Source organism: Bacillus rossius, chromosome 8 (genome assembly GCF_032445375.1).
Source record: "Bacillus rossius redtenbacheri isolate Brsri chromosome 8, Brsri_v3, whole genome shotgun sequence".
Lineage (NCBI taxonomy): Eukaryota > Metazoa > Arthropoda > Insecta > Phasmatodea > Bacillidae > Bacillus > Bacillus rossius.
This window is the reverse complement of record NC_086336.1, coordinates 48,072,840-48,098,931: the sequence shown is the minus strand read 5'-3', so window position 1 is coordinate 48,098,931 and position 26,092 is coordinate 48,072,840. Positions and strand designations below refer to the sequence as shown.

The following is a 26,092-nucleotide window of genomic DNA, read 5'->3' as shown; positions in this document are numbered from 1 at the left end:
GCCTTGCACAAACACGTAAAAAAAATTAAATAAAACTGTACTATTTTATCCATGAAAAAGAATCTATTGAGAGAAAAAAAACAGTGCATTCAAAACAAAACATACAAAATGTTGGGTATTGTAGGGTTACAGTTAAATGAAGTTCCAAACAAGGATATAGGTTTCATGTTGAGACCAAATTCTCTGCATAAATATATATTATATTATGTCCCCAGACCTAGGATCAACCACATAAATTTGAGAATGATTAATACTCTGATCATGGAATGAAAATTTCAAAACTTTGTAGCTTTTTTTAGAAAAAAAATCACTACAGTTTCAGAAATTGGCAAAAGTTTATAGTTTGAGGGCTGCTCGCGCGTTACCGGTGAATTTAAGATGTTAAATATGGGCGCCACCACGTGGAAGGGCACGTGGACCCGGCGGAGTCTCTCTCTCAGGGCGTTACGTAGCCCAAGTGGGGACGAGTTACCAGCCCTTTCTATCCTACCTTTCCAGACCTGGCCCGCTCTAGGCGTCGGGCACGCCACACTCCTAGGCTAAGTCACTCACCACGTGGTTAAATAAAATACTCAGTTTATATTTTATTCCCAGATTTAATTTCACTAACACGTTATCTCCACGTCCGTTACACGTTACACGGTAGAAAAAGCCTGAGGCACGAATCGACTTAGGTGAAGGCATGGTCCACACACGTGGCCATGCTACAAAATTTACTTATTACACGATTGCTGAAAACTCGACTGAGACAATTAATTAATTAAACAGCCCGCTGACCGAGAGCTGCCCCGAGGATGACGAACGAAAGCGATTTAGAAAGAATTAACGATACAGAAATTACTTGGTCAGTGATGAACAATGGTTGAGGTCCCCGGGGTGCTGGCGCGTCTGCTCTCGGTCAGTGATGAAGATGGACTGGGCTGAGCTCATCGCTCGCAGGTGGCAACATGGCGCCCTTCGCTCCAACACAATTACCGTTACTATATCCTACGATTCCGTGCCCCGGCGAAAGTTAAGCAAATTACAGATCAACATTAAAAAATATATAAAAATTACTGACAGTTTAAAGTTTGTTAATATCTACTTAATTAATGATAATTTATATAAAAACATTCCTACCCTCGTCCAAGTCCGTGCCTGTTCGGGTCCGCCCGGGCAACGTCTGTGGTTATTTCAAGTAACATATTTAAATTAAAGAAAACACAAGTAAATTGCACAACACTGGGGAAAAGATGAATAAAAACAAAAAAGGGTTTACAAATAATATTAAAACGTAGCAAATTAGGGGTGCGGCGCACTGCAGCTAGGCGCCCTCTTGCCGGGCTGGAAACACACACACGCACGCACGAGCGGGAGGTTTGAACTGAAACGGTGGTTGGGCGGTGTCATATCGGGCTCAAAGGGGCCGCAGGCCCGGACGACGTCAATTGCCCCCTCCGAAAGTAGGCCGATATGACAGCGCCGTTTGACAGATGGTTGGGGGGCGTTGCCTGTGGTGTTTACGTCGCGCACTCCCACGTGGCAATGTTGATGTTTATGTTTGTGCGGGCAGGTGGCAATGTTGACATGACGGACGGACAAGCAATGTTTACACGATGGAAGGGCGAGCAATGTTTACATGATGGCGGCGAGCAATGTTTACAAAATGACAGTTGAGCAATATTTACACTATGGAGGACGATACACACGGACAGAATGGGCGCTGGCTGACTAACCTTGTGGGTGGTGACCCACCAGTTGTCCCGAGCCCCAAATCTGCGTCAGCTGCGGCTGCGGCGGCTGCTGCGTGTGATAGCGTGGCGGTGGCCAGGGCGCCGGCCGGCAGGGGCGGCGGCGACCAAGGTCAGGCGGCTCGTGGCAGGCGGGCAGCAAGCGCGGGCGGCGCTCGGCACGGCCCGGCTCAGCCTTGCTGACAGGCGGGCGCTTCGCTGCCCGTCGTGACAGACGGGTGACAGGTGTCGAAGTCCGGGTGATGGTCACGTTCGGTGGTGGGACGGTCGGGCGTCCAGGCGTCGTGGCGTCGACCTGCATCGCGACAGGCGGACGCAGGGAGCTCAGGCGACTCTTCACGGTGCGGCGTCCCAATGTTGCCAACTTGCGACATTTTGGTGGCGTCTCGGGCGGCAGGGCACTTGACCGGTGTTCCGGTACTGCGGCGATCGGCGTCGGAATCGGGCGTCGTGGCGTCTCGGTCGTTCCTGGCGTCGCGTCAGGTGGGCATGTAGGCGGCGTCAGCGTCGGCGTCGCGCGCGTCTGTCTCACTCGGGCAGGTACAACCGGCTGTGCTTCGAAGCCAGGCGGGCACAGCGGGGCAAATCCGGGTGGGCACAGAGGAGCGAACCCAGGCGGCGGGGCGGCGCTCAGGCGTCTCGGCGTCAGGGCCCTGGACATCGTGTCGCAAAGCGTCCTGTTTGCGACTGCGCACTCTGGTGGCGGTGACGACGGCATGATGACGTCGAAGCCAGGTGGTGGCGACATGGTGACACGAAGCGTCGGCGTCGAGTCTGGTGGCGTCCGTGGCGAGTCGTGTGGCGGAGACGAGGCGGGTTTTGCCGGAAATGACCTTGGTGGCGTCGGGACGGCGGTTCGGTGCGGTGGCGAGGTCATTCCGGCGTCGGGAGGTGTCTCCGACACGAGGCGGGTGCTGGACGGCGTCGCAGACTGCGGCGGGACGGTCGTCGTCGTGCGTCGCTCGGTTGGCTTCGGCGAGTCAAGCGTCATCATAGTCGGGATGAGTGGCGTCAGGTCGGCGAAACGAGGTCTTGCTGGCGAGGATGCGCTAGGACCAGCGTCGGGAGACGTCAGGTCGACGAGAGGTGCCGGGGTTGGCGGCTCCAGGACAGGAGGTGGCGGTAGCGGAATTGTCGGAGTCGGGATAAGTGGCGTCGGGTCGACCAAACGCAGTGTGGCAGACGGCGGCGGAATCGGACTTGTGTCGGGAGCCGTCAAGTCGATGAGCGTCGGCACGGCGGGCGTCGGCGTCGTGACGACGGGCGTCGGCGTCGGGACGACGGGCGTCAGGACGACGGGCGTCTTTGTCAGAGCGGTAGGCGTCGGTAACGTAACACGTGGCGGTGCGGGTGACGTCAGGACGTACCTTCGTGGTGCTGGTGTCGGCGTCGTGCGTGAGGAGTCGGCTTGGTGCTGCGGTGACGTTCCGGCAACGGGCGGCGTCCTTGGCACGGGCGGCGTCGGCGAGTCGAGCAGAATCTTTTTCGGCGTGGTTGGCTTCGGCGTGAGCGGCGTCTTTTCCGGCGTGAGTGGTGTCGGCGTGAGCGGCGTCGGCGTTTCGGGAAGCGTCGAGGCGTGTCGTGGAGAATCTTCCGGCGTCTCTGCCTCGTACTGCGCCTGGGTGACTGGGCAGGCGGTACATCGTGTGCACGTAAAGGCAAAAAACTTGCGCAGCATGGTCCATTCACGTTCGCCGATACAGCCACGATGCCACAGGCCGGTACATTCCTGGCAGCGGAATCCCTCGCTACTATCTCCAGGACACGACCTAGCTCCACACTTCGTCACGCCGTGTACGCGGTACTCCGTGCAGTAGCCACACTCATATCCGGCGGCGGTCCTGCCATATAAGTCCCAACTCGGGCAGGGGAAATAACACCCGATACACTCGTCCGGATACGGATGCATGTCTACGCACGTGGTACTCTACACGCGAACCGTCCTCACGAACACATCAGCACTGTGTTACTTACTGCGCTCGGAGTCCGTTGTTTGTGTGCGGATTCCTGGAAGCGTGCGCTCGGCTGATCACGTGGCCGGCGCGCCAGAGTCCCGCTATGCGCTCCGCGCGAACAATAGTTCTGGCGCGAACTTTAGTTCCGCGCGCTCCGCGTAACAACCGCCTATCTCACACGCTCGTACAGGTCTGGTTTTCGCGGAAGATATAACTCGCCCCACGTTCTTGGGCGCCATTTGAGGGCTGCTCGCGCGTTACCGGTGAATTTAAGATGTTAAATATGGGCGCCACCACGTGGAAGGGCACGTGGACCCGGCGGAGTCTCTCTCTCAGGGCGTTACGTAGCCCAAGTGGGGACGAGTTACCAGCCCTTTCTATCCTACCTTTCCAGACCTGGCCCGCTCTAGGCGTCGGGCACGCCACACTCCTAGGCTAAGTCACTCACCACGTGGTTAAATAAAATACTCAGTTTATATTTTATTCCCAGATTTAATTTCACTAACACGTTATCTCCACGTCCGTTACACGTTACACGGTAGAAAAAGCCTGAGGCACGAATCGACTTAGGTGAAGGCATGGTCCACACACGTGGCCATGCTACAAAATTTACTTATTACACGATTGCTGAAAACTCGACTGAGACAATTAATTAATTAAACAGCCCGCTGACCGAGAGCTGCCCCGAGGATGACGAACGAAAGCGATTTAGAAAGAATTAACGATACAGAAATTACTTGGTCAGTGATGAACAATGGTTGAGGTCTCCGGGGTGCTGGCGCGTCTGCTCTCGGTCAGTGATGAAGATGGACTGGGCTGAGCTCATCGCTCGCAGGTGGCAACATGGCGCCCTTCGCTCCAACACAATTACCGTTACTATATCCTACGATTCCGTGCCCCGGCGAAAGTTAAGCAAATTACAGATCAACATTAAAAAATATATAAAAATTACTGACAGTTTAAAGTTTGTTAATATCTACTTAATTAATGATAATTTATATAAAAACATTCCTACCCTCGTCCAAGTCCGTGCCTGTTCGGGTCCGCCCGGGCAACGTCTGTGGTTATTTCAAGTAACATATTTAAATTAAAGAAAACACAAGTAAATTGCACAACACTGGGGAAAAGATGAATAAAAACAAAAAAGGGTTTACAAATAATATTAAAACGTAGCAAATTAGGGGTGCGGCGCACTGCAGCTAGGCGCCCTCTTGCCGGGCTGGAAACACACACACGCACGCACGAGCGGGAGGTTTGAACTGAAACGGTGGTTGGGCGGTGTCATATCGGGCTCAAAGGGGCCGCAGGCCCGGACGACGTCAAGTTATTAAGGAAAAAAATAGAAAAATAGAAATTAAGAACTTTAAATAACTTTGAAGGGCAGTAAAAACACTGTTAAATTAAAAATACTTTGATTTAAAATGCATCAATGCAAAATATGAGACAAAAGTTGTTAATAGGGTCTTAAGCATTAGATAGTGAAACCAAAAGTGCAATTAATTTATTTTGTACCTAATGATACCGCCAGTCATCTGAATATGGCTATGCCTATGTTAATTATAAAGGAAGCCTTAACAACTATGCGATAGCCTGTAGTGATTCTTAACTTTTGCTGATCATTTTGAAGGTAAAAGAACTTCCTACAAGACTAGAACTTACTAAACAGTAACATTTTTTTATCATTAACTGTTCCCTTATTTACTGAATGGCTATACTGCTAGTAGCTTAGTTACATTACCATATTTTCTCTGCATACGTGCCAGGCAGAATTCTAATAAAACTACTGTAGCTCAAAAGTACAGATGATCCCAGTAAACACTGATAACATATTTCAGTGATATTTAAAAATATATATGGCTGATCGATATGACGAATGCCAAACCTAAAAAGTTGTCAGAGAGAACTTAATGGTGATAGATCTAAAAATTTTGAACGAAAATAATTTTACCTTTGTTAATTAACATTCCCGACTCCTTGCGGAATATACTCATTTGTTAATAAATCTCTGTAAAGAAATAATGTTTGAAGTTAAATTGCTTTTATGGTTCTTAAAATCTTTATTAGGCATTCTGTATTATCAACAAAAAATGCTAATTTTTCTTTTAGGAGAATTAAAATATTGTAATTTATTAAAAAAATTAGACTGTAAAAAGTAAATTATGATAAAAAAAACCTGATGACCACAGTTAATCTCAAAATTAATGATCAATAAAAATAAAATACAAAAGTTAAGAACCACTTAAAGTTAAAAAATCAACTACATATTCACAAGCCCTCGTGCACACATGCCTTAGTAGCAAACAGCCAAGTAGAGAGCATCAGTAGAACAAATATCTGAAGGAGATATTCACCCTACCACTGTAACAGTACAGATACACTGATACAGTTTGAAGCAGCAAGCAACGTTATATACACACACACCATAAGATGCTTCAGGTAGGTAATACCATTATACAGACATGGAAAAAAAAATTATCATTACCTTAAAAAAAACCCAAAAAAAAACACTTGAATTGTTTTGTTAGACAAGTGTCTAATTGGTAATTGCACCATTTTTTTTAGAATTAATATATATTATTTAAAAAAAATTAAATCATGTACAAACCTTGCAAGATGCTGGACTATAATTGAGCACTTAAAAAAAATAATTAACAACATTTTATTACTCAGAAAATTCAAAGTATAATTCCGGTGTGATTAGTTCCTCAACTGGGTCCGTGAGATAAACCAGCTGCTACAATCTACATGGTGTTACAGGTAGAGTACAATATAAGGCAACTCACAAAGTAAACATTAAATACCCAGGTGTGACTAAACAAAAAACTAGCTGTGGTAAGCATCTCTCAAGGCGCAATTTCAGTTTTGCCACAAATAATTGTGATGAACTCAGCTATGTATACATTCTGTGTATACATCTATATCGCTAATAAAATAACCAATGTCCACAGTATTATCTTTGAAAGATTTGTGCAATGGGAGTGCATGACTTGATGTAAGCTTTTGGACACAATGGCGTATGTACAAAAGCTTACGTCAAGTCAATATCCACAGTATCATTGCCATATAGTCGTAGTAAAATTTGTTCTTACCTATAAAATTTAAACAAAATAATGATGCAAAAATAAAATGTTTATTGAAACTTTAAACATAAGCAGTAGGCTAATCCCTATTTCTATCACTATTGCAGCCAATGTTTCAATGCATTATAATTACATAAAAACTTAATTTGGTATTCTTTAACGGTTTACTCAATGTAAGCCATGAAAGCAATTAATTTGGTTGGTTGTTTTCAGGTTTTAGTAAACAATATCTTATGAAAACACAAATTTCGTAAAAATAAAACATATCCTATAGCTATCTGAAAAAAAAGTAGCTTTATAATACAGTGAAATAATTTTAGGAATAAATTCAGATTTTACGTAAACTCACACTCTTTCTTTACAATACTGGTACAGAAGTACAGATAGTTTCAGACGAGTTTTCACTCCAGTGGTGGTCTCTATACTCACAACTCACAATACTGGATCAAAGTGAGAGTACACATGGACTTTATTTACCCTTACAAACCTGCAGACAACTGAAGAACGCCACTGTAGCATTCAACAGTGACAACTCGTAGATACATTACAGATCAGATCACAACTTTTTTGCATTAAAAACCATCAAAACATGATGTCCACGCACTAACTTAATTAATACCAGAGAATAGAAAATAAACCAAAGTACAGTTTCAGTAGCTGGTATTTTACTCCTGATTTCTACTATTTCTGCTTATCAACCATACAATGCTCCACTTGTAACCAGATATTTCCTCATTTGTCCCGAGACCCACATTAAAACATTATCTATTGTAAAGCTGACATGCTCCTCTTTCTCTGTGTATGCTATCTACATATTTATCGCTGGATTTCTAGTGAATAAAGACAAAAATACGTTTTGAAATTTAAAAAAAATTTTGAACTCCAATTCAAAGGTATTCTTAAAATTAAATTGAATTAAAATTGATATGCTTAAAATGAATAACAAGTACTACTTTCAGCCACTGTTATAATAGTAAATGATACAACCAGAAATTGTTTGTCTCATAGGTCTGACTGGGTGGATAATAAAATAAGTGTTTTTTTTTTCAAAAATAAAACTGAAAACAGTATTTTTCAGTATACTGCAATTATAACACATGTTATTTGATTCCCACTGAATTATAAAAAAACTTGATGAGGAGAACAATGAAGCTCATAGAAATTGCAAAAACAAAATCATTAAAAATTCAAAAATATAAGAGAAAAAATATATTAAAAACACTGAAATATTTAAAATGTGCTTTTACTAAATTTTAATATATAAAAACCTTAAAATTTTATTTTAATGGAAAGCCCATCACAACAAGCATGTTCTCCAGATTAATGTCAGAATAAAAATGAACTTCAATGAAAATTCGAAAACAATTTTTATCATATTTTAAATGTTGCTAACCTAACAAAACCAAATCTTTCAAAAAGAAATGTATTGCAGCATGAAGTTTCAGCAATATCAAAATAAGTAATTTTGTAATATCACACAAATTCACAAGGTCACTGCTCCGTAAAATATTTATAAATTTGGCATTCACTAAGAAAAAAAAATTAAAAAAAAAAAATTTTAAACTGACCAGATTTATCGAGCCGGAATGTTTCTGAATCAAATTTTAATTAATTATTTAGCAAATCCTTCTAATATGATATATACATGTTTACTTGACACCTATCATTGCAATAAAATCTATAAATAAATAAAAAGGGAGAAATTATTGCTGGAGGGTCTAATCAAATTCTGAAATATCTCAAATCACACTTAGTAACACAGACATGCTGGAATTATTCTGGCACATAAAATTATGCGAATATTAAGCTTCACATATATAACAGAATTTCAATATGATGAAAAAGGTACAATAATATACAAACACTCCCACAGATATTAAAATTGTTTTTCTGATAAAAATAAAAAACTTGTTATTTTACAATGCCCCAAAGAGCAATGAAAAAACTCATTTTTAACTGTATCTGATAAATAAAAAAATTATGTTTATCACTTTCTATCAATCACTTGCCTTACAAGACAATTTCAATTTAGGATGAAGTATTTCATTTGGTTTTAATTTAAAACTGCATTAAGAGTAGAGATTAAGACTTTGACAGCTTTCACCCAAATTAAATTTTAAATTTATCATATTAAAAATGCTATTTTATTGTATTATCAGATAATAATGCCAAGATTTCCTGAAACTTTAAAGTATATTAATATGTGCATGCCATTTTTGTATTAGTTAAATTTTTTTAACAAGTTTTGATATAAAATTTATTTCATAAAATGTTTAGCACACAATATGTGAATTAAAAATAAATAGTTTTAATGTGAATATTATAAATGTTCTATCAGGGAAAACCTAGGATAAATCTATAAACCACAATAATCGGTAATAACTATGTAAACCCATTAAAATGCACGTGAGCTAGCTGGCCAGCCCATAAAGCAACCAGTTCACCAAAACTATCCCTAAACAAAGAGCATGAAACATTCAAATCATTTTAAATTTAAAAATAAAGTAAGTTGAATGAACAATGTCAAGTCAGATCATGTAAATGAATACAGCAAATGTTGCGCTGCAGAAGTGAGTCAAATAATTCAGCCACCCTTCTGAAGAGCAGCACTTATACAGCAATCATATTAAAAAATATATACTTTATGCTTTCTGTTGCAATCAGACAACTTATTTGAAAAAATATAGTTTCAGATACAAACAGTACGCTAATTATTAAGTAATGATTTTGAAATCTGATACTGTACAATAGCATGAAGAACTGCCAACTTTAGGCATTTGTTTTAAATAAAATTTGTTTTCAAGCATTAAGTGGGACCAAATATCTTATATATTATTTCTCTAGCCTGTTATTCTGTCTGTCCACGAGATCTCCCTTTATCAAATTCCATGATTTACCCCTCATTTTAAAGCTTATCGTGCCAGCTAATGACGAAAAATAGACCCACCATCTGAAAATGTACCGCTTCTCTTAAATTTGAGATTTAGTCATCTAATAAGAGGTCCTTTAATGGATACGTCGATTTTTCGATAGATATCGAATTGGATTTGATAAATATCGAATCGGATATCCACTTGAAACATCAGAGTCTAAATATTTTTTTTTTTTTTAATTCGCACTTCCGTCATAATAAACAGAACTTATGATAAAGAAATCTTTAGAGGATCCTTCAACTTAACCAAAAAATTCCACCAAAAACCACTTAACCAAAACTTCTGGCACATCAGACTTTTCTTATAAGTAAGCTTAAGTACTTTTGAAATTACGGTTAGTATTTTGTATCATAAACATAACCTACAAACATCATATATATTATTTCCCAAAGGTGTTTTCTGTGATAACATATATCCTTTAATTCTTCATCATAATAATTGTAAGGCTTATTTTCCTCGCTATTGACGAAAAATAGACAAAATTTTAAAACTAATGTTTTAGTTCAAAAAATTATTACCCAACTTTTTTATATATATATAAAAAAAAACATTTTCATTAGGAATGCCATTTGTTGATGGAATTCTAATGAAAATATATTCAACTAACATGTAGGAGGCGCCATCTATTTAGAGTCTGTTTAACGTTGATCATGATTCTGTGCGAAATATTCACACGGGTCAGCTAGTCTGTTCTGTAATATTTAATTTATAAAAAACAATATTAACATTAAAAAATTACAAATATAAATAAACAAACATAAAAAAATATAAAATAAGTTAATTCAGCAGAATCAACATTGCTGCTAACAGCAGTATCAAGCAGTACTGCAACAGTTTGCAAGTTTAAATGTGCTCAATATTTTCAACAACGTATTTTGTAGCAAAATTATAGTAATAGGAATGATAAACAAAAGCAAATAAAAAATACCTTGTAGATAAAGACAAAACTTTAAGGACACTAAACATTGAATAACATGTCGTGCACTGTATCATCTAGGACATAAACTAGAAATGTACAGCAAAATATGATTATTCTAGAACATAAATTAGCTATTTTGAGCAAAAATAATTCTGGCATGCCTGACCCACTGCAGAATATAATTAATACTTACATGTGTTGTCGATATTTTTTGGTACGAAATATGGCTCAAAACTTAACCAATTCGCTAATACTGTCCATAATGAACTTCAAATAATATCTGCAACAAACAATTGTTTCAGTTGTAATTCCTAAGCACTTTATCCAAAGCTAACAGTAAAATTCATACACATGCTTAAGGTTGTCGGCAACTGCAAATGTGTATCTTTAAAAAGGTAAAGTAGGATGGTTATTTTCTACAGTCAGACAATATTAAGATTGTAATCAACACACCTAAGCAAGTAAACAAAACAAGTCTAACATTTCCGATCTGTCAGTGAACGTTCTAAAAGCGCCGTCAAAGGTTTTTTTTCTGTAAAAAGGTATTTTCTACCGTCCTGTAACTAAACGTTACTCCATACGGTCACAGTATCACACAAGATCTTCAATCACATTTTAAAATAAACCACTTTTCTTCAAGGATGATTTACAACCAAAATATTATTTCCTTACTCTCTCTAAAGCATACAGCCGCCATGAAAACAACATGAATTTGGTAGCAAAGCTGTAAATGTAGCCAACAGAACTTCTAATTTAAGCCCACGTATTTTTAATTAAAATTTGTTTTACACTTTGTAAAAATCAACTGATAAAATCATAACCATCCTCATTTTAGAGTTTGACAGTATTTTAAAATTGTATGAATATTTTGCTAACACAGTAACTTGCTAACTTCTCACAAATAAAGGGATTTTTTACCTTCAACAAAAATTTTAAGGTCTTTATTACTGATGCTTAGGGCCAAATCGCCACGATATTAAAAAATGGTTAAATATTCTCAATCAAAGTATAATCAGAAGTTACATTTCACCGATAGTTTACCGGGGTTTAGATAGATAACAATTATTATATTTTAAACGTTCAATTTTGGTCGGTTAGCTTCCAAAACAGAAATTTAGCACACAGCGAAATGAATTCACAATGACAAAAACAAAAACCATAAATAACACAAAAATATTCAAGCAAGAAAAATTAGTTAAATATAAATGTAATATAACTATTTAAAAACGCGTTATATATATATATATATATATATATATATATATATATATATATATATATATATATATATATATATATATATATATATATGCCAGCCGATAGTGCGCATCTTAGTCGCACAGGCCGCGATGCCTCTCCGACGCCTCTCAAAGCCATGTGCCACGAACACGCCCACGCATGCAACATGGTACAACGAGTGTGAGTGCACCGAACGACCCACAGCTAGTACCACTACCGGCCACATCAGCAGAAGCACTCCGCCGGGTGTCGCAATGTGCTTCCGCCGGACTATAGCATTCAAAGGCACATGTTTTCTCTCACAGACATAAATTAGGTATGTAATGTATAATTCGTCAAACGTTTTTACTTATTAATGCAATTGTTCAACGTGCGAATATGTCCTAAACTTGGCCGCATCTGTTCCCGCGCGCTGCGCTTGTGGCGCGCAATTAGCAGGCCTGCTGTAGCGCCATGCTACACGAGATCGTCAGTATCCACCAGGAGCTCGGAGAGGCTGGTCGTCTTCGCGCAACGAGCAGCAACGTCCACCACGTACTGTTCTCATCAAACTCCCCCTTTCACCATTATAAGCAGGGTCATCACCGAACAGCCGTACACGCGCAGAGCTCACTAACCCCGAACAGTCGCGGCCAGGGGATGTATAGCGCCATGTAAAGTTTGATAAGGAATAAAAAACACACTTCACATAGCGGAGTATATCATTTGTAGTGTAAGGTGTCTTGGGTGGCCTAAACAGCCCAAGGATCACCTCTACAGACACGTCCCTGCCTGCCGCCACTTGGCCAAACCCAAACCCCGAGACCCATTCCTCAAAAAACTTGATAGCTTTGACGGGGAGGCAGCGGACCGTTGTCAATATGACGTCGTACCGACCATGGCCTTTAAGCCCGTGCTCTGCACCGCCAGTACCGGATCACGTTTTCGGAGTGCATCCCTAGCCCAGCCGGAATAAGTCAAGCGAGAACCCCGGGCGTGACCTCAATTAACTGAATTAAACATCTGGACACGAAACCCCGGGGGCTCGACTACAGAAAACAATTCCCAAACGAGGCATTAAGACAAAATTAATTAATCACAAGCAGTGAGCAAGTGCGTCGTAGAGACTCCGTGTGTGCGCGGCATGCACAGAACAGAAAACAAACCTCGTTACTAGCCACAGTGGCTACTGGCTTTGATTAATAGGCCTGTGATAGTGGTCTGGCCAAACTAAGGAAATTCAAACCCAAACAGTGCACGTTGAGACAATTTAAAGTTAAATTTACAGTCGCGAACTTGGTGCCGTTTTTTAAATTATTAAATCATTTAAAACAACTGTTAAGCCTTAGGCAACTATTTACCAGGTGCAAAGTTTTAATCAAGCACCTGGAACATGTTTTTTACTCATAGTATAACAAATTAGGTTATTATAAGTTTTCGGCACCGACTCACAAAAGAGGTGAAAGTTTCCTCCCTTGCGAAGCGATCATCTTTCGGCAGTCTCCAATCACTCCGCGCCGGGAACAGACGTGTGTCCGTGGGCAGCATTTAAGTTAGTTTCACTGATTATTTTTATTCTGCACTATACCTTTATAGCTAAATCCTTTTATTAAAATTCACCGCTGCCCATGTCGACTCGGTGCGTATTTTGCGAAACCGGGCCTATCCCGACCGTCTTCATTGTGATACCGCGCTGCGTATCAGATCACGAAACTTACGGTACTGGCCGACTCCAACGAGAGCATTTTATTTAAGGACGCCGTGCATTTGCCTGCCGGCTGCACTATCACGCAAGTGTTACCCCGAACTTAGGAGCCCGCTCATCAAGCCCCCCCTGCACCCGTTAACTTTCGGCGCTGGCAGTCTCCAGCGAGCATTGACCTACGTCCCGCGAGACTGCCATGGTAATTATTTCAGTGTCGCGTAGTGTTGTGTTTTTTTTTATCGTTTTGTAAGTGTAACTGTGTAACCGCTAGACATTGCCAAGTGTTGTTGAGATTTTTTGTAGCGGGACTGAACCACGGAGTGAATGTGTAGAGTGTAACGTGTACCCACGCGGACCCCCGGTGAAGCTCTCAAATTAAACGTAATTCTCACCAACTTGTGTTACAATCATTTTCGTAGTCTTCCGTCCTCCACACGGCCGAGCGGCCTTCACAGCCAAGGGAAATCCATTCAGGTTAGATTTCAAGCCGTGTACCTGGCGGGGCATGCAGGGGCAGAGTACCCACGACCCGACATCAATGGCCTAGCAGCCCGCTAGCCTGGCGCCCCTCCGGACAACAACAGCATCGCGACGCCCGTAGCGCCCGTCAGGTACCTCCCGGGCCTTACACAGAGGTCGGGTGATGGCAAATATATATATATATATATATATATATATATATATATATATATATATATATATATATATTGACGTCCCTCGGTCTATGGTCCCTAATTCCCTGTGGTGAACTGTCCTGATTTGCCCGTGTAGCTCTCGTCGGTGAGGGAGTGAGTTCAGGCCAATGTGGCTGGGACCGGAAAGTAAGGGACCAGGAGGGAACTTTGTGTATGTGGAAGGAATGGTAGATGGTATCAAGGATAATACGATGCTGTCCATTTTCACGAGCTCCTTTATTCCGTGAAGACTCCTGTCGCAGCCTGGCCGGCGCGTCGCGAAACGAGCGTCCTCCTCTGCCGCGACCCGGACTCCCGGAAACAAACACTTGGTGACAAAATGAGAACTGGCGTAACAGCGAATGCGGTCCCGTAGCGAATCGTACCAGTTACGAAAAGTTCAGCGGTGCTTCGTAGCACGTACGCGACTCATGATGTATGCGTAGACGACTCTATAACGATATATACAGGTTAAGAAAGTAGGAAGGTCCAGACGTGCACTGCGTGCGTCTCGAGCGGAATGAGTTGCGGAGTTACGAAGACGCGATATTGTTAACGAGGTTTATCGCGAGGAATCCTGTCACAGCCTGGACGACCACGTCGGTAGACGAACGTTTCATCCACGCTGCGACCCGGACCCCGTGCTACTTCTCGCGGAGCGGAGTGTAACAGGTCTGCTCCATGCGACTCCCAGTAGGCAACTGACTGACGCTCCGCTGCCCGCCCGCACGGGCTGCGGATGGGAGGAAGGGGAAACGGGCCGGCGGGGAAGACGCGACTCGCGCGGCGGGCCAGGCTTGCAGATCTACATGATATGACACAGCATAAGCACTTTAAAATATATACAGAAATCCCGAAATGAAAAGTATTAAAAGAAAAGGACAATAGAAATTATTTACAACACACAAGATCTGTTTTGGACGTTCCAGGGCGCATGCGGGTGCGTTCCTGCTCGTAGCACTGCACTTAGGTTGCACTAGTAATGCAAGAGAGGACGCTGACGAGGCATAACGGCCTGAAGGAGCCGAGGAGACACTTGGGTCGACGTGTTGTTATATATATATGAGTGTGTGTGTAAAGGTGATTGTATTTCCATCAAATGTCACATAACAGATTATTTTTATAAAACAGTATTTTAATATATGCATTGTCATATCAACCATTTTGGCAAGTTCTATAATGCTTGAAACGATTTGCCCAACCCAAGTTATTTTTTAGGGTCACCCCCAATTACTTATAATCTTCTGTCTCCTTTATATCCTGCCCCTTCCACATATACACTTCCCTCGGTACATCCCTCATTCTGGAAAACCTAACTACCTTCGTCTTTCCAACATTCAACAACATCCCATTCTCCTCTGTTTATTGTTCCAGTCTGTTCGAGTCAACTTGCTGATGAACTGCTTCCCCCACCACCAAATAGGTACACTACACAATCGTCTGCAAATACTCTTATCCTGGCCTCCATCCCCTATCCAATATCGTTCATTATTATCTTTAAAAACAGGGACCCCAACACACTCACCTGCTGAACTCCTGACATTATTTCCCCCTCTTAAAACCTATCCTGACCCACCCTCACACTCTGCTTTCCATCCCTGAGGAAGTCTCCTACCCAGATAACCACCCTCTCACCCTCCACCAGCATCTCTACGTTCTCCATTAATTTCTTGGTTGGTTCTCTATAAAAAATCTTTTCGAAATCTATGAAAATTGCAATTATCTGTTTCAACCTGTCCACTGCTTCCACCAGATCTTCCAGCATCCCTGTCATCTGTGTTTCACACGAAAAACCCTTTCCTGAATCCTTGCTATCTATCGTCCACACAACCTTGATCATTCATTACTTCCACCACATAACTGCTCACCGGCCTCACCATTACTTTCATTATACAAAATATCAAGTTGACTGGCCTTTAGTTCACTAGGTTTGTCTTATCCCTACATCCCTTGTAAATTGGTACCACTACCACTTTTTTCCATTGACTTGGCAACCTCCCCTCCCCCAGAGATTGTTGGAACATCACCATTCAGTAACTACATAACTCTTCAAACCCTCCCCTCTTAAGGTGACATTTCCCTATCCCATCCGGCCCAGATGCCTTCCTCCCTTTCAAATTCCTGGCCCCCCTTACGCACCTCTTCCATCCTTATCTCCAAACCTCTCCACTATATCATGTTTGCTACTTTCCGACACTACCATACCTCACCACTTACAAATACAGATAGGCATATGCTCCTGTAGCAAATTTGCTTTTTCCCTGCCCTCAGTACATTCCTGCCTCTCTCTTCCTCCGAGTACCGCTATTCCTTCCTCTCCCTTCACCATTCGCCCATAGCTCTAAAGATCCCCTCCATGTACACATCCCTTACCTCACTTGTTTTGTCGTGACTAGGGATGTAAGGGAACGAACAAATTAATTGTCGGAGTGGGCGCCACCACGTGATGTGGGCACGTGGACCCGACGGAGACTCTCTTCAGGGCGTGACGTGACCCATGTAGGGCTAGGCTCAGTTCCCTTAGCACGCGATATCGTTACAGTGGGCTCTTAAGGCGTCCCACACGCCTCGAGGTTCAGGAGCAGGGACACGTGGTCACTCGACTAAAAGTCACACGGTCGCTCTACTCCTTTTATTTCAGCAACGTTACAACACTTCTCCAATCGCGCTACACCTACATACACTATGAAACTGTTATTAACGCCAACGGCGGGAGAGAATAAGTTTACAGGCTGACCAGGTCACCTCATGGCCTGGCCTCGTTAGTTTAGGACGCGGTTCGTGATTAAATGTTCGAATTGAACTTAAATATTTATTAAAACGAGTCGGCCACCCGGAGTAGGCCTCGCAGATACAAAAAATGTTTAAGAATGATAAAAAGTCCGGCGGATGTTAAAAGATCAGTTAATTAAGAAAAATATGAAGTTGCGCAGTGCTCACCAAGCATCCTACCCCGGGTGACGAACGGAAGCGACTGAAGAGGCCAGGGCAGCATGGCGGCCGGAAAGCACTGGTTTTACCATTAGTCTCTCCTGTTATTTATTAATACGTATTTTAACTAAAAAAAATACACTAAAATTTCTATAATAAAATCATACCAAGTTTTCGTTAATTATTTAAGTTGAGTATTGATTATTTTAATTATGATTATGGTTCAAACTAGTTGCGGGTAGTTCCATTGCCTGCTGCGTGGGGCGCTGTGCCGTCCTTACAACTAGCAATTAAAACATAAACACTTAGGGAATATTATTCAAAGAAAAGATAGGTAGGTAAACATAAAATTGAATAATAAAATAAAAGGGGTCGTGGCACAGACTTTACTCCCGCCTCTTGTTGGCGCCTCACACGCACACACACACACCTGCACACGGCTCGGGGGGTTTGAAATAGAGGGTGGTGGTGGAAGGAGAGGGATGGCGACGGCATGAGGCACATTGGGCTTAGGGAGGGCGTAGTCCCGGTCGACGTCAGTTTTTCTTTCCAGTCCCTTACCCAGCTCCTTCATCCCTACTTTTATTTCTCCCCCTCCTGTCCTTCTGGCCCTTGCATGTAGCATTCTACACGTCCTCTTTAAGAGCATCCTTATTTCCCTCCCATAGTAATGACGATCACCCCCTTTACCAACCCTCTTTTCAAGCTCAAAATGCTGCACCATCAGCACCAGCATGTCTCTCAAGGCGGCCCATTCTCTGTCAAGTCCACCAATAATTATCCATTTACAATACTCCAACTTCAAAAATGCCTCCTCCCCTATTTCATCCGCCCTAACCAATATTTTAAGCACTTTCTCCCTCCTTTCCTAATTTGCTCGCCACCCTATTCCCATCTCCACCACCAGGATCCTGTAGTCACCGATCCCATCCATCACCATACTGCTTACAACCACTTCCACTGGTCGTATCAGCACCACGTCTTAAAGAGTTCCACTTTCCACCTCCCCTCTCCCATTTACATTTTTGGTGTTCTCCACCACCATCTACTCCAGTACTCTATTTACCAATATAGATGCCCAACTCTGCTACTTTGCTCACATATCCTCTGGCCCCTGCTCCCACAATACCCATGGCATGTTAAGATTGCCTGTTACAATCACCCTCATATCCTCCCCTAGCATGTCCAACCTATCCATTACCACCTGGATGTCTTCATCCCCTTGCCCAGGGAGTATGAACACCGCCAGCAACCTTACTTGTCTCCCCAGCCTCAGATCCATAATTCCAATACTTCCACTTTTTCACCCATTCATTCAACCTTTCCAATGAGTTCCTCTCGAACACATATTATTACTCCTCCCCATTTCTATTTCTGTCCCTTCTAAATATCTCATAATTGGTCCTCTGCAGTTGGAACTGTTGCATACGGACTTACGTGGTCCAATAGATATAAAATATATTGGAGGCAGTAAGTACTTTTTAACCTGACAGACAATTATTCTCGGTACACAAATGTGAATTTACTGAGGTCAAAGGATCAGGTCTGTAATGTGTTCAAAGAATACTGTGTACTTGTTGAAAATAAGAAGGGTCACAAAATAAAAATCTCATGCTCAGAAAATGAGAACAAATTCGTAAACAGAGAGTTCTACAGTTTCCAGAAAATGAAGAGCATTAATAGTCAACAATGCACCATCAGAGCTTCACCAAAGCAGAATGGGGTTTCAGAGTGTGCTAATCGGAAAATTGTTTAAAAGGTACGGTGCTTATTACAAGATGCAGGTTTACAATAATGTATTGGGCATAAGCAGTAGCGACTTTCGTCCATTCCAACAAAAGGAGCCTGATGAAAGCCATTGAATGAAAGAAACAGTTTTAAGCTTGGTATTCAAGGAAGCCCAAGCTCAGTTACCTCAGGATTTTTGGTTGTGAAGCTATGGCCCAAATTCCAAGAGAGAAGAGAAAGAAATGGGACCCCAAATCCGAGAAAATTATATTTATTGGTTATTGTTATAACATGAAAGGTTGCGAGCCCACCTCACAAACTGTTGGTGATAATGAACAACTTATCGCTCAAGAACCAGAATATAAGCAGTACAGGGTAATCAATGACTTCGCTGCAAATTTAGACGAAGAGTCCTTCAAGAGGTTTACAGAAAATGATGACATTGAAGAAACCTCCAGTCCTCAACAGTTAAGAAGATCTCATTGCACCCCAAGACCTAAAGCTGCCAATCCAAATTTTATGACTTACTTTACTGCAGAAAATAATGAGCCCCTCACACCAGGAAAAGCTTTGACAAGTCCACAAGCTGCAAAGTGGAGGGAAGCAATCGATGAAGAACTTGATGCCAGCCGCCAATGCTCCCTCTGGGTTGCACAGACCGTTATGTCCCAACAACACTTACTCGTAAGTGCAACGAACACGCCCGTGCGTGATGTTCGCCGTATGAGTTGAAGTGCGCCGCGACGAACAGCAAGTCGACCAAAGCGCCCGGCCGGGTTTGGCATTGCGCTAGTGTGTAATTAAATAAGAAATTCCTCTTTTTAGAAACCAAAATAATAACAATTAAAAGATTCTGAAGTAATCTGAGAATTATGTGCAATTGCAAAATAATCATGTAATATCACAAAATTTAACAACTAAGTCCGAAACTGGTCGTGGCTGTTTTCCCATGCTACACGTGTCTTGACGCGAGTTCACGTGGGGCTCTAGCGCCAGTTGCCGCCGGGAGCTCACAGGGGCCGATCGCTCTGTGAACGCAGAGCCTATAGTTTTCGCGCCACTTTTCCAGTTCATCGCCATAGTCGTAAGTTTACCTAATTTTTTACAATTAGCTCTGCGCCCGACCCCACTTAGTCGTACGTTCTTACGTGCGTTTTTTCGCTTAATCATTTAAATCCCAACAGGGATATTTCGGCATTTTACGTAAATTTAATGTTCAAAGTACTCGGGCAGCGGACTTGTGTCTTACGCATTTCTCCAGGCTTCGATGCCAGTTCATCGTCGTTTGATTAGGGCTTCTGGCAGGCCTTTAGTGTCATGGTGTACTAACACTTTAATAAACGTGTTTTCGATTTAGTTAACTTTGACTGTGTAATATATGTATTTGCAATCTACCCTCGTAATAAGAACTTTATCAACCTTTAAGGAGCTACTGTGACTCTAGTATAATTTTCATCTAGCAATGCTTATGCAAAATCTGAAACATTCGTATTGTAGTATGTTAGATTTCACTCATGTTTAAGAACTTTTGATCGTATATTTTTGCCATTTCATGTTTAACTTCAATTACAATATAAATATAGTTGCAAACTATCAGTTCTGCAGTAATTCGCCACAGCCTTAGTTTTGTCAGTGCCGGCCTCAGGATAGAACTTTATAAACGTGTTTGCAGCCTAACCTGTTCGCGTGCAACTTCAATGTGTAAAACCGATCGTGACGCGATGGTCTGACGACAGACTCGGCCAGGCATTGGACAAGCAAGTGTATCAAGCAGTAATAAAGTACTGTGTTTACTCATTCATTTTCCTTTTATTTCAAGGAGTCCTGGGTGGCCTGAACAGCCCAGGTAGTTTAAACTAACGACGCACTCCTGCCTGCAGCCACGAGGTCAACACCCCCCCCCCCCGAGATCATTTTCAATTCAATATTTATTTTAAACATAATCAGGCAGCGGGAGTGCCGACAAACTATCTTCATTTGTTAGTAATGAAACTTATGAATGGGTAGACTTACCAAATGGCACAAAGCCTCTTAAATCAAAATGGGTGTTAATTAAAAAACTGGACTTAAAGCAGGGGCGTAGCCAGGGCGGGTTTTAGGGTTTCAACCCCCCCCCCCCCATATCACCAAATCTTTAATTAATTTCTTATTCATCACTCAAACAAATTTCATATTAAAATTAATAAAATTTTTACCAATACAATATTTAAATTTAAGAACCTAAAACTGCTAAAATAGCACTATTTTACACCTTAAAATCCAAATTTTCCTGGGGGAGGACCACCGGACCCCCCGCTTTAATACGGGTGGGCCATGCTTCTTAACACCCCCCATACACAAATGGCTACGCCATTGACTTAAAGGAACATAAATACAAGGGTAGACTAGTAGTCAAGGGTGCGGATAAAAGCTCTGTATAGACTATGAGGAAACCTTCTCACCAGTGATTAAACACACTTCACTAAGATACCTCTTTGCACTAGCATTAAAGGAAGACCTTGATATAGTGCATACGGATGTGAAAACTATTTATTTACATGGACACCTAGATGAAGTTTTATACGTGTAACCTCCAGAAGAGCTTGAGAGAAGGCCGCCTGGCAAGGTTTGGTGGCTCAAAAAAGGTTATGTATGGACCTAAACAAAGCGGAAAGTTGCTGAATCCTCGTATACACTAAGTCCTTACAGGAATGTCATCATGATGACCTTATAATCTCCACAATTGAACTGCAAATTCAAAGGCAATTCCAGAGGAAATTAGAATCGAATTCAACTTGAAAAACCTCGTTCTGATAGAAAATTGTCTAGGTATGAAAACCAAAAGGGAGAAAGAAAATGGACAACACTTTATTGAACAGATGAACTACCTACATAGAATGCATGCTTCATAAATTTGGCATGACAGACTGCAACCCTGTCTCAACCCCGTGTAGCTAAAATCGATGTAACCAGCCAAATATCCAAACATATAGATATCAGGCATCATTTTGTTAGGGAGCATGTCCAAGACAAAGGCCGGGACCATCCTTAAGAGACCTTGGCAAAGCGGAACATGATAGTGGCAATGTTAATTATCATAAGACATTACCATACCAGCGAGCAATTGCAAGTCTTCTGTACGTGTCCCAATTTTCTCGCCCAGACATATCTTGCGCTGTTATTTGCTTAAGTCAACTTAACAACCACCCACAAAAATGCCATTGGCTTGCTGGGAGAGGGTGTTCAGATACTTGAAAGAGACTAGAGACTCTAAATTAGTGTTTGATAAAAAAAAGGGAACTGTGAGTTACTAAGCTACAGCTATACAGATTGGTAGAGTGACAATAAAATACAGATACTCAATTACTGGGTGCAGCATCAAGTTCATGGGCGGACTGGTATCATGGGCTAGAACAGTTGCATTAGCACAGTCGAAGCTGAATACCTGGCGTTCAGCTTCACTGTTAAGGAAGTCTTGTCTTCCATGTCGCCCAGTGATATGTACACTTAGCAGACCCATGTTACAGCACGACAGATGGTACTGTGGTACCTACTTCCACAACCATGACATGGCGGGTCATTCTGGGGCATATCACACTCAATGGAAACTCAGGAAGCTGTTCCACTGGCCGGGCCTAGCGCGTGACTTTCGGGACTACGTGTGCGATTGCCATCCCTGCCAACAGTGCAAGTCTCACCAAGCGAACGGGATTGAGCACTAGCACGCCATTTACTATTATGTATTGATTTAATTTGCAAGCCTCAACCATATATGATATACTTGAAAAGAGAAATAAAAACAGGCCTATCTTGTCCCATGATTGGCAGAGTTGGTTCTATCAAGAGAATAATAATAATAAAAAAATACTAGCAGCATACTTTCCAGTCAATTATTATAAATAATTAAAAAAAACCGTGATGTTGCAAATGTATAATTATAATTTAAAATAGTTGACTAAAAATTATGAATTAACCTGCTGTTCATATCAAAATATGTTTATAAAGTGGAGGGAATAGCAATGTCTGTGCTCCATGTTGTCTTTGCAGACAAATATAATTTGCCTGTTAATAAATGCAGTTAAAAATAATTTTAAAAGGGCAGATTGTTTTTTTTTTTTTTGGAAGATATACCGTAAAATGGGGTGTATAGCTACTGCGGGGTGATTAGCTACAAAACCTCAACATGACCAACAATAACCATCATGAAATCAAGGGTACACTAAAAACATTTATATTATTATGTCTCTTATCTTTGTACCATGTAGTCTGTGGTTGTGTCAATGTATCTATGAATATTTTCCATGTTTTTTGTTAAAAAAAGGTGACATAACCTCAAAGTGAATTATAGTGAGTTTTGGAATATGTGTTAAACTTTGTGCATAAGGTTTTTTTCAGCAGAGACAGACTTATATAGATATTTACCTTATTGTTACTTGAAGGTAAGTGATATGCTGTGGTACCTAGTTTAAGTGTCTTTTATAAATCTACTGTATGACAAAATAATATTGTCTTTGTTTACATGTTTCAGACTTGCATGGGGTGAATAGCTACAGAGGTAAATATTTACAATCGCGGTAGATGCCAAAAAAAATGCTAAAAATCTGAAAATACTTTTATTCTGTGCCCTTTCACTTCCTCTTTTCAAAACAACCGGCGGAGGTAAGAAATTCCAAATACTTTAGGAGATATCGAATTTTTTAATTTCATCATATGTAGAGTCGCTGTATATGCCAAAAAAAATGCTAAACATCTGAAAATACCTTTATTATATGCTCTTCAACTTCCTCTTTTCATTAAAAGCGGCGGAGATTAGAAATTCCAAATACTTTAGGAGATATCGAATTTTTAAATTTCAGCACAAAACCAGCGCATTCCTGTGGCGTGCGTGCACCATTGTTTCTTGTTTACGTACGAGTATCTATTTTTTTATTGGATAATGATGTCACGTGATTGTTCGTGATAGGCCAGAATTCAAATGAACTAATACGTGATTATTTAGTTCAATTATTGTTTAAAACGGTGTTTAATTACCGCCTCCAACTTACGTGAGTTTTTAACGTTTCTAATTTTAAAGTCTTATTTGTTATTTTGATATTGTTGCGCAAGTAATAAGTAACAAAAAAATTTACGTGAGTTGTTACTGTACATCCTTTGTTACGGGTTTGTTATGTAAGGTCAGTTACATTATAAATAATTTAAAACTAAAGAATAATTAAAATTAATTCACATTATTTTTAATATCACCTTAGTTTTAAAGTATTTATAATATAACTGACCTGACCTAATCGACCATTTTAGTTTACTGTTCACCCTCTGTCCGGGTTTGTTTGGTCAGGTCAGTTACATTATAAATATTTTAAAACTAAACATCCATTAAAATTAATTCACAAAATAATTTTTAATGTCGGCTAAGTTTGAAAGTATTAATAATGTAACTGACCTGACCTAATCAACCATTTTATTAATTACGCATTCACGATTCACGTATTCACGAACACATGGCAAAATAACAAAAATGGCGCCGCTCGAATGGTTCCACAGGTCTTGTATTGCAAAATTAAAAAATTCGATATCTCCTAAAGTATTTGGAATTTCTTATCTCCGCCGCTTTTAATGAAAAGAGGAAGTTGAAGAGCATATGATAAAGGTATTTTAGGATTTTTTACATTTTTTTGGCATCTACCGCGACTCTACATATCATGAAATTAAAAAATTCGATATCTCCTAAAGTATTTGGAATTTCTTATCTCCGCCGGTTGATTTGAAAAGAGGAAGTGAAAGAGCATAGAATAAAAGTATTTTCGGATTTTTAGCATTTTTTTTGGTATCTACAGCGATTGTAAATATTTACCGCTACAGACAATGCCTAGAAAATATAAACCAAATCACGCGGAAAGCAGTACAGGCCACTGAACAAAGATGTTCTTCAGCAAGCAATTGATGCAGTTCAGAAGGGGCTTAGTTTAAGGGAGGCAGGAAGACAATTTGACATTCATTTCACCATATTCGGCAGGTTATAAGGAAAAAAAAAAAAATCAAAGAAGGTGGACAAACAGTTCTCTCATAAGAAGATGAAGATATAATAGTGGACAGGATTTTTATATGTGCAAAATGGGGATACCCTATTGATCTTTTTGACCTAAGAGTTATTGTCAAAGGCTATTTGGACAGACTGGGACGAACAGTACCAAAATTTAAGAACAGTATGACTGGCCCAGATTTTGCTGTAGGTTTTTGTCAAAAGGCATAAAGATATCTTCACACCTAGAACATGCCAAAACATTAAGCGGTCACGAGCAGCCACATCTCTTGAAGTTATAAATACATATTTCAATCACCTGGAAAAATCCCTGGAGAATGTGTCACCAGCAAACATAGTAAATTTCGATGAAACAAATTTGAGTGATGACCCAGGAAAGAAAACTATCATCACTAAGCGAAGCTGCAAATATCCCGAACGAGTGATGAACTCAACAAAATCATCCACATCTATAATGTTTGCAGCCTCGGGAGATGGGGTACTTCTCCCATGTTATGTGGTATATAGAGCATTGAATTTATACTCATTGTGGGCAGGAGGAGGACCAAAAGGAATCAGGTATAACTGAACGGCATCAGGTTGGTTTGATGGCACAACTTTTGATGATTGGGTGGCTACAATTGCGGTCCCTTATTTGAAGAAATTAAATGGAAAGAAAATCCTTATAGGGGACAATTTGTCATGTCATCTATCTGTCGATTAATTCAAACTGTGTAGAGACAATACCTAATATTGATTTTGTTTTACTTCTTCCGAACTCCACACATTTAACACTGCCCCTTGATGTTGCGTTCTTGACACACACACAAAATGTGCAGAATTACCAAACTTTAAACATTGAAATAAATTTTTTTTATAGTTCCTGTTGGCTAAATTAAATAACATTATGACATCAACTAGGGGCTGGGTCCCTCAAAGAGCCTGATGCAATGCACTGCTTCTACCACCCCCACTCCCTCTTTTCCTTCCAGGCAAATACTGTGCATATGTGCACACGAGCCAGCTTGTTTTGTAGACTTAATACTTAAATGGTTTTGTGTTATGTCATGTTATTTAATTGGTATGATTATGAATAAATCTTTCTTTGCTTAATGGTACAATTTTAAATAAGATAAAAAAAATCATTGCAAGGAACAGCAACGTCAACTCTCTGCCTTTCGGCGGTGTAGATAACCCGGTCACTGACGACCACCGAGGTAG

General features: G+C 41.1%; 1 protein-coding gene and 1 long non-coding RNA gene across 7 annotated transcripts in view; one reads left to right on the top strand and one right to left on the bottom strand.

Moving 5' to 3' along the window:
- LOC134534876 (zinc finger protein 62 homolog) overlaps positions 1-11,645 on the bottom strand; it is a 31,329-nt gene extending 19,684 nt beyond the window's left edge. For 2 of the 6 annotated variants that reach the window (XM_063373525.1, XM_063373522.1), the window contains exons 1-2: positions 11,071-11,470; positions 10,811-10,897 (exon numbers count right to left, since the gene is read on the bottom strand). Coding sequence is in view for 4 of the 6 variants with exons in the window: in XM_063373522.1 (XP_063229592.1) it covers positions 10,811-10,812 (2 nt within the window). In the remaining 2 variants the exon portion in view is untranslated. Of the gene's footprint in view, positions 1-10,810; positions 10,898-11,070; positions 11,471-11,535 lie in introns of those variants that run through there. The other 4 variants (XM_063373527.1, XM_063373526.1, XM_063373524.1 and 1 more) reach the window with 3 other exon arrangements.
- An 11,484-nt stretch (positions 11,646-23,129) lies between these two features.
- Positions 23,130-25,753, top strand: LOC134534875 (uncharacterized). Its single transcript, XR_010075548.1, has 2 exons — positions 23,130-23,291; positions 23,381-25,753. It is a non-coding gene; the product is annotated as an uncharacterized LOC134534875 (long non-coding RNA).
- The last annotated feature ends 339 nt before the right edge of the window (positions 25,754-26,092 follow it).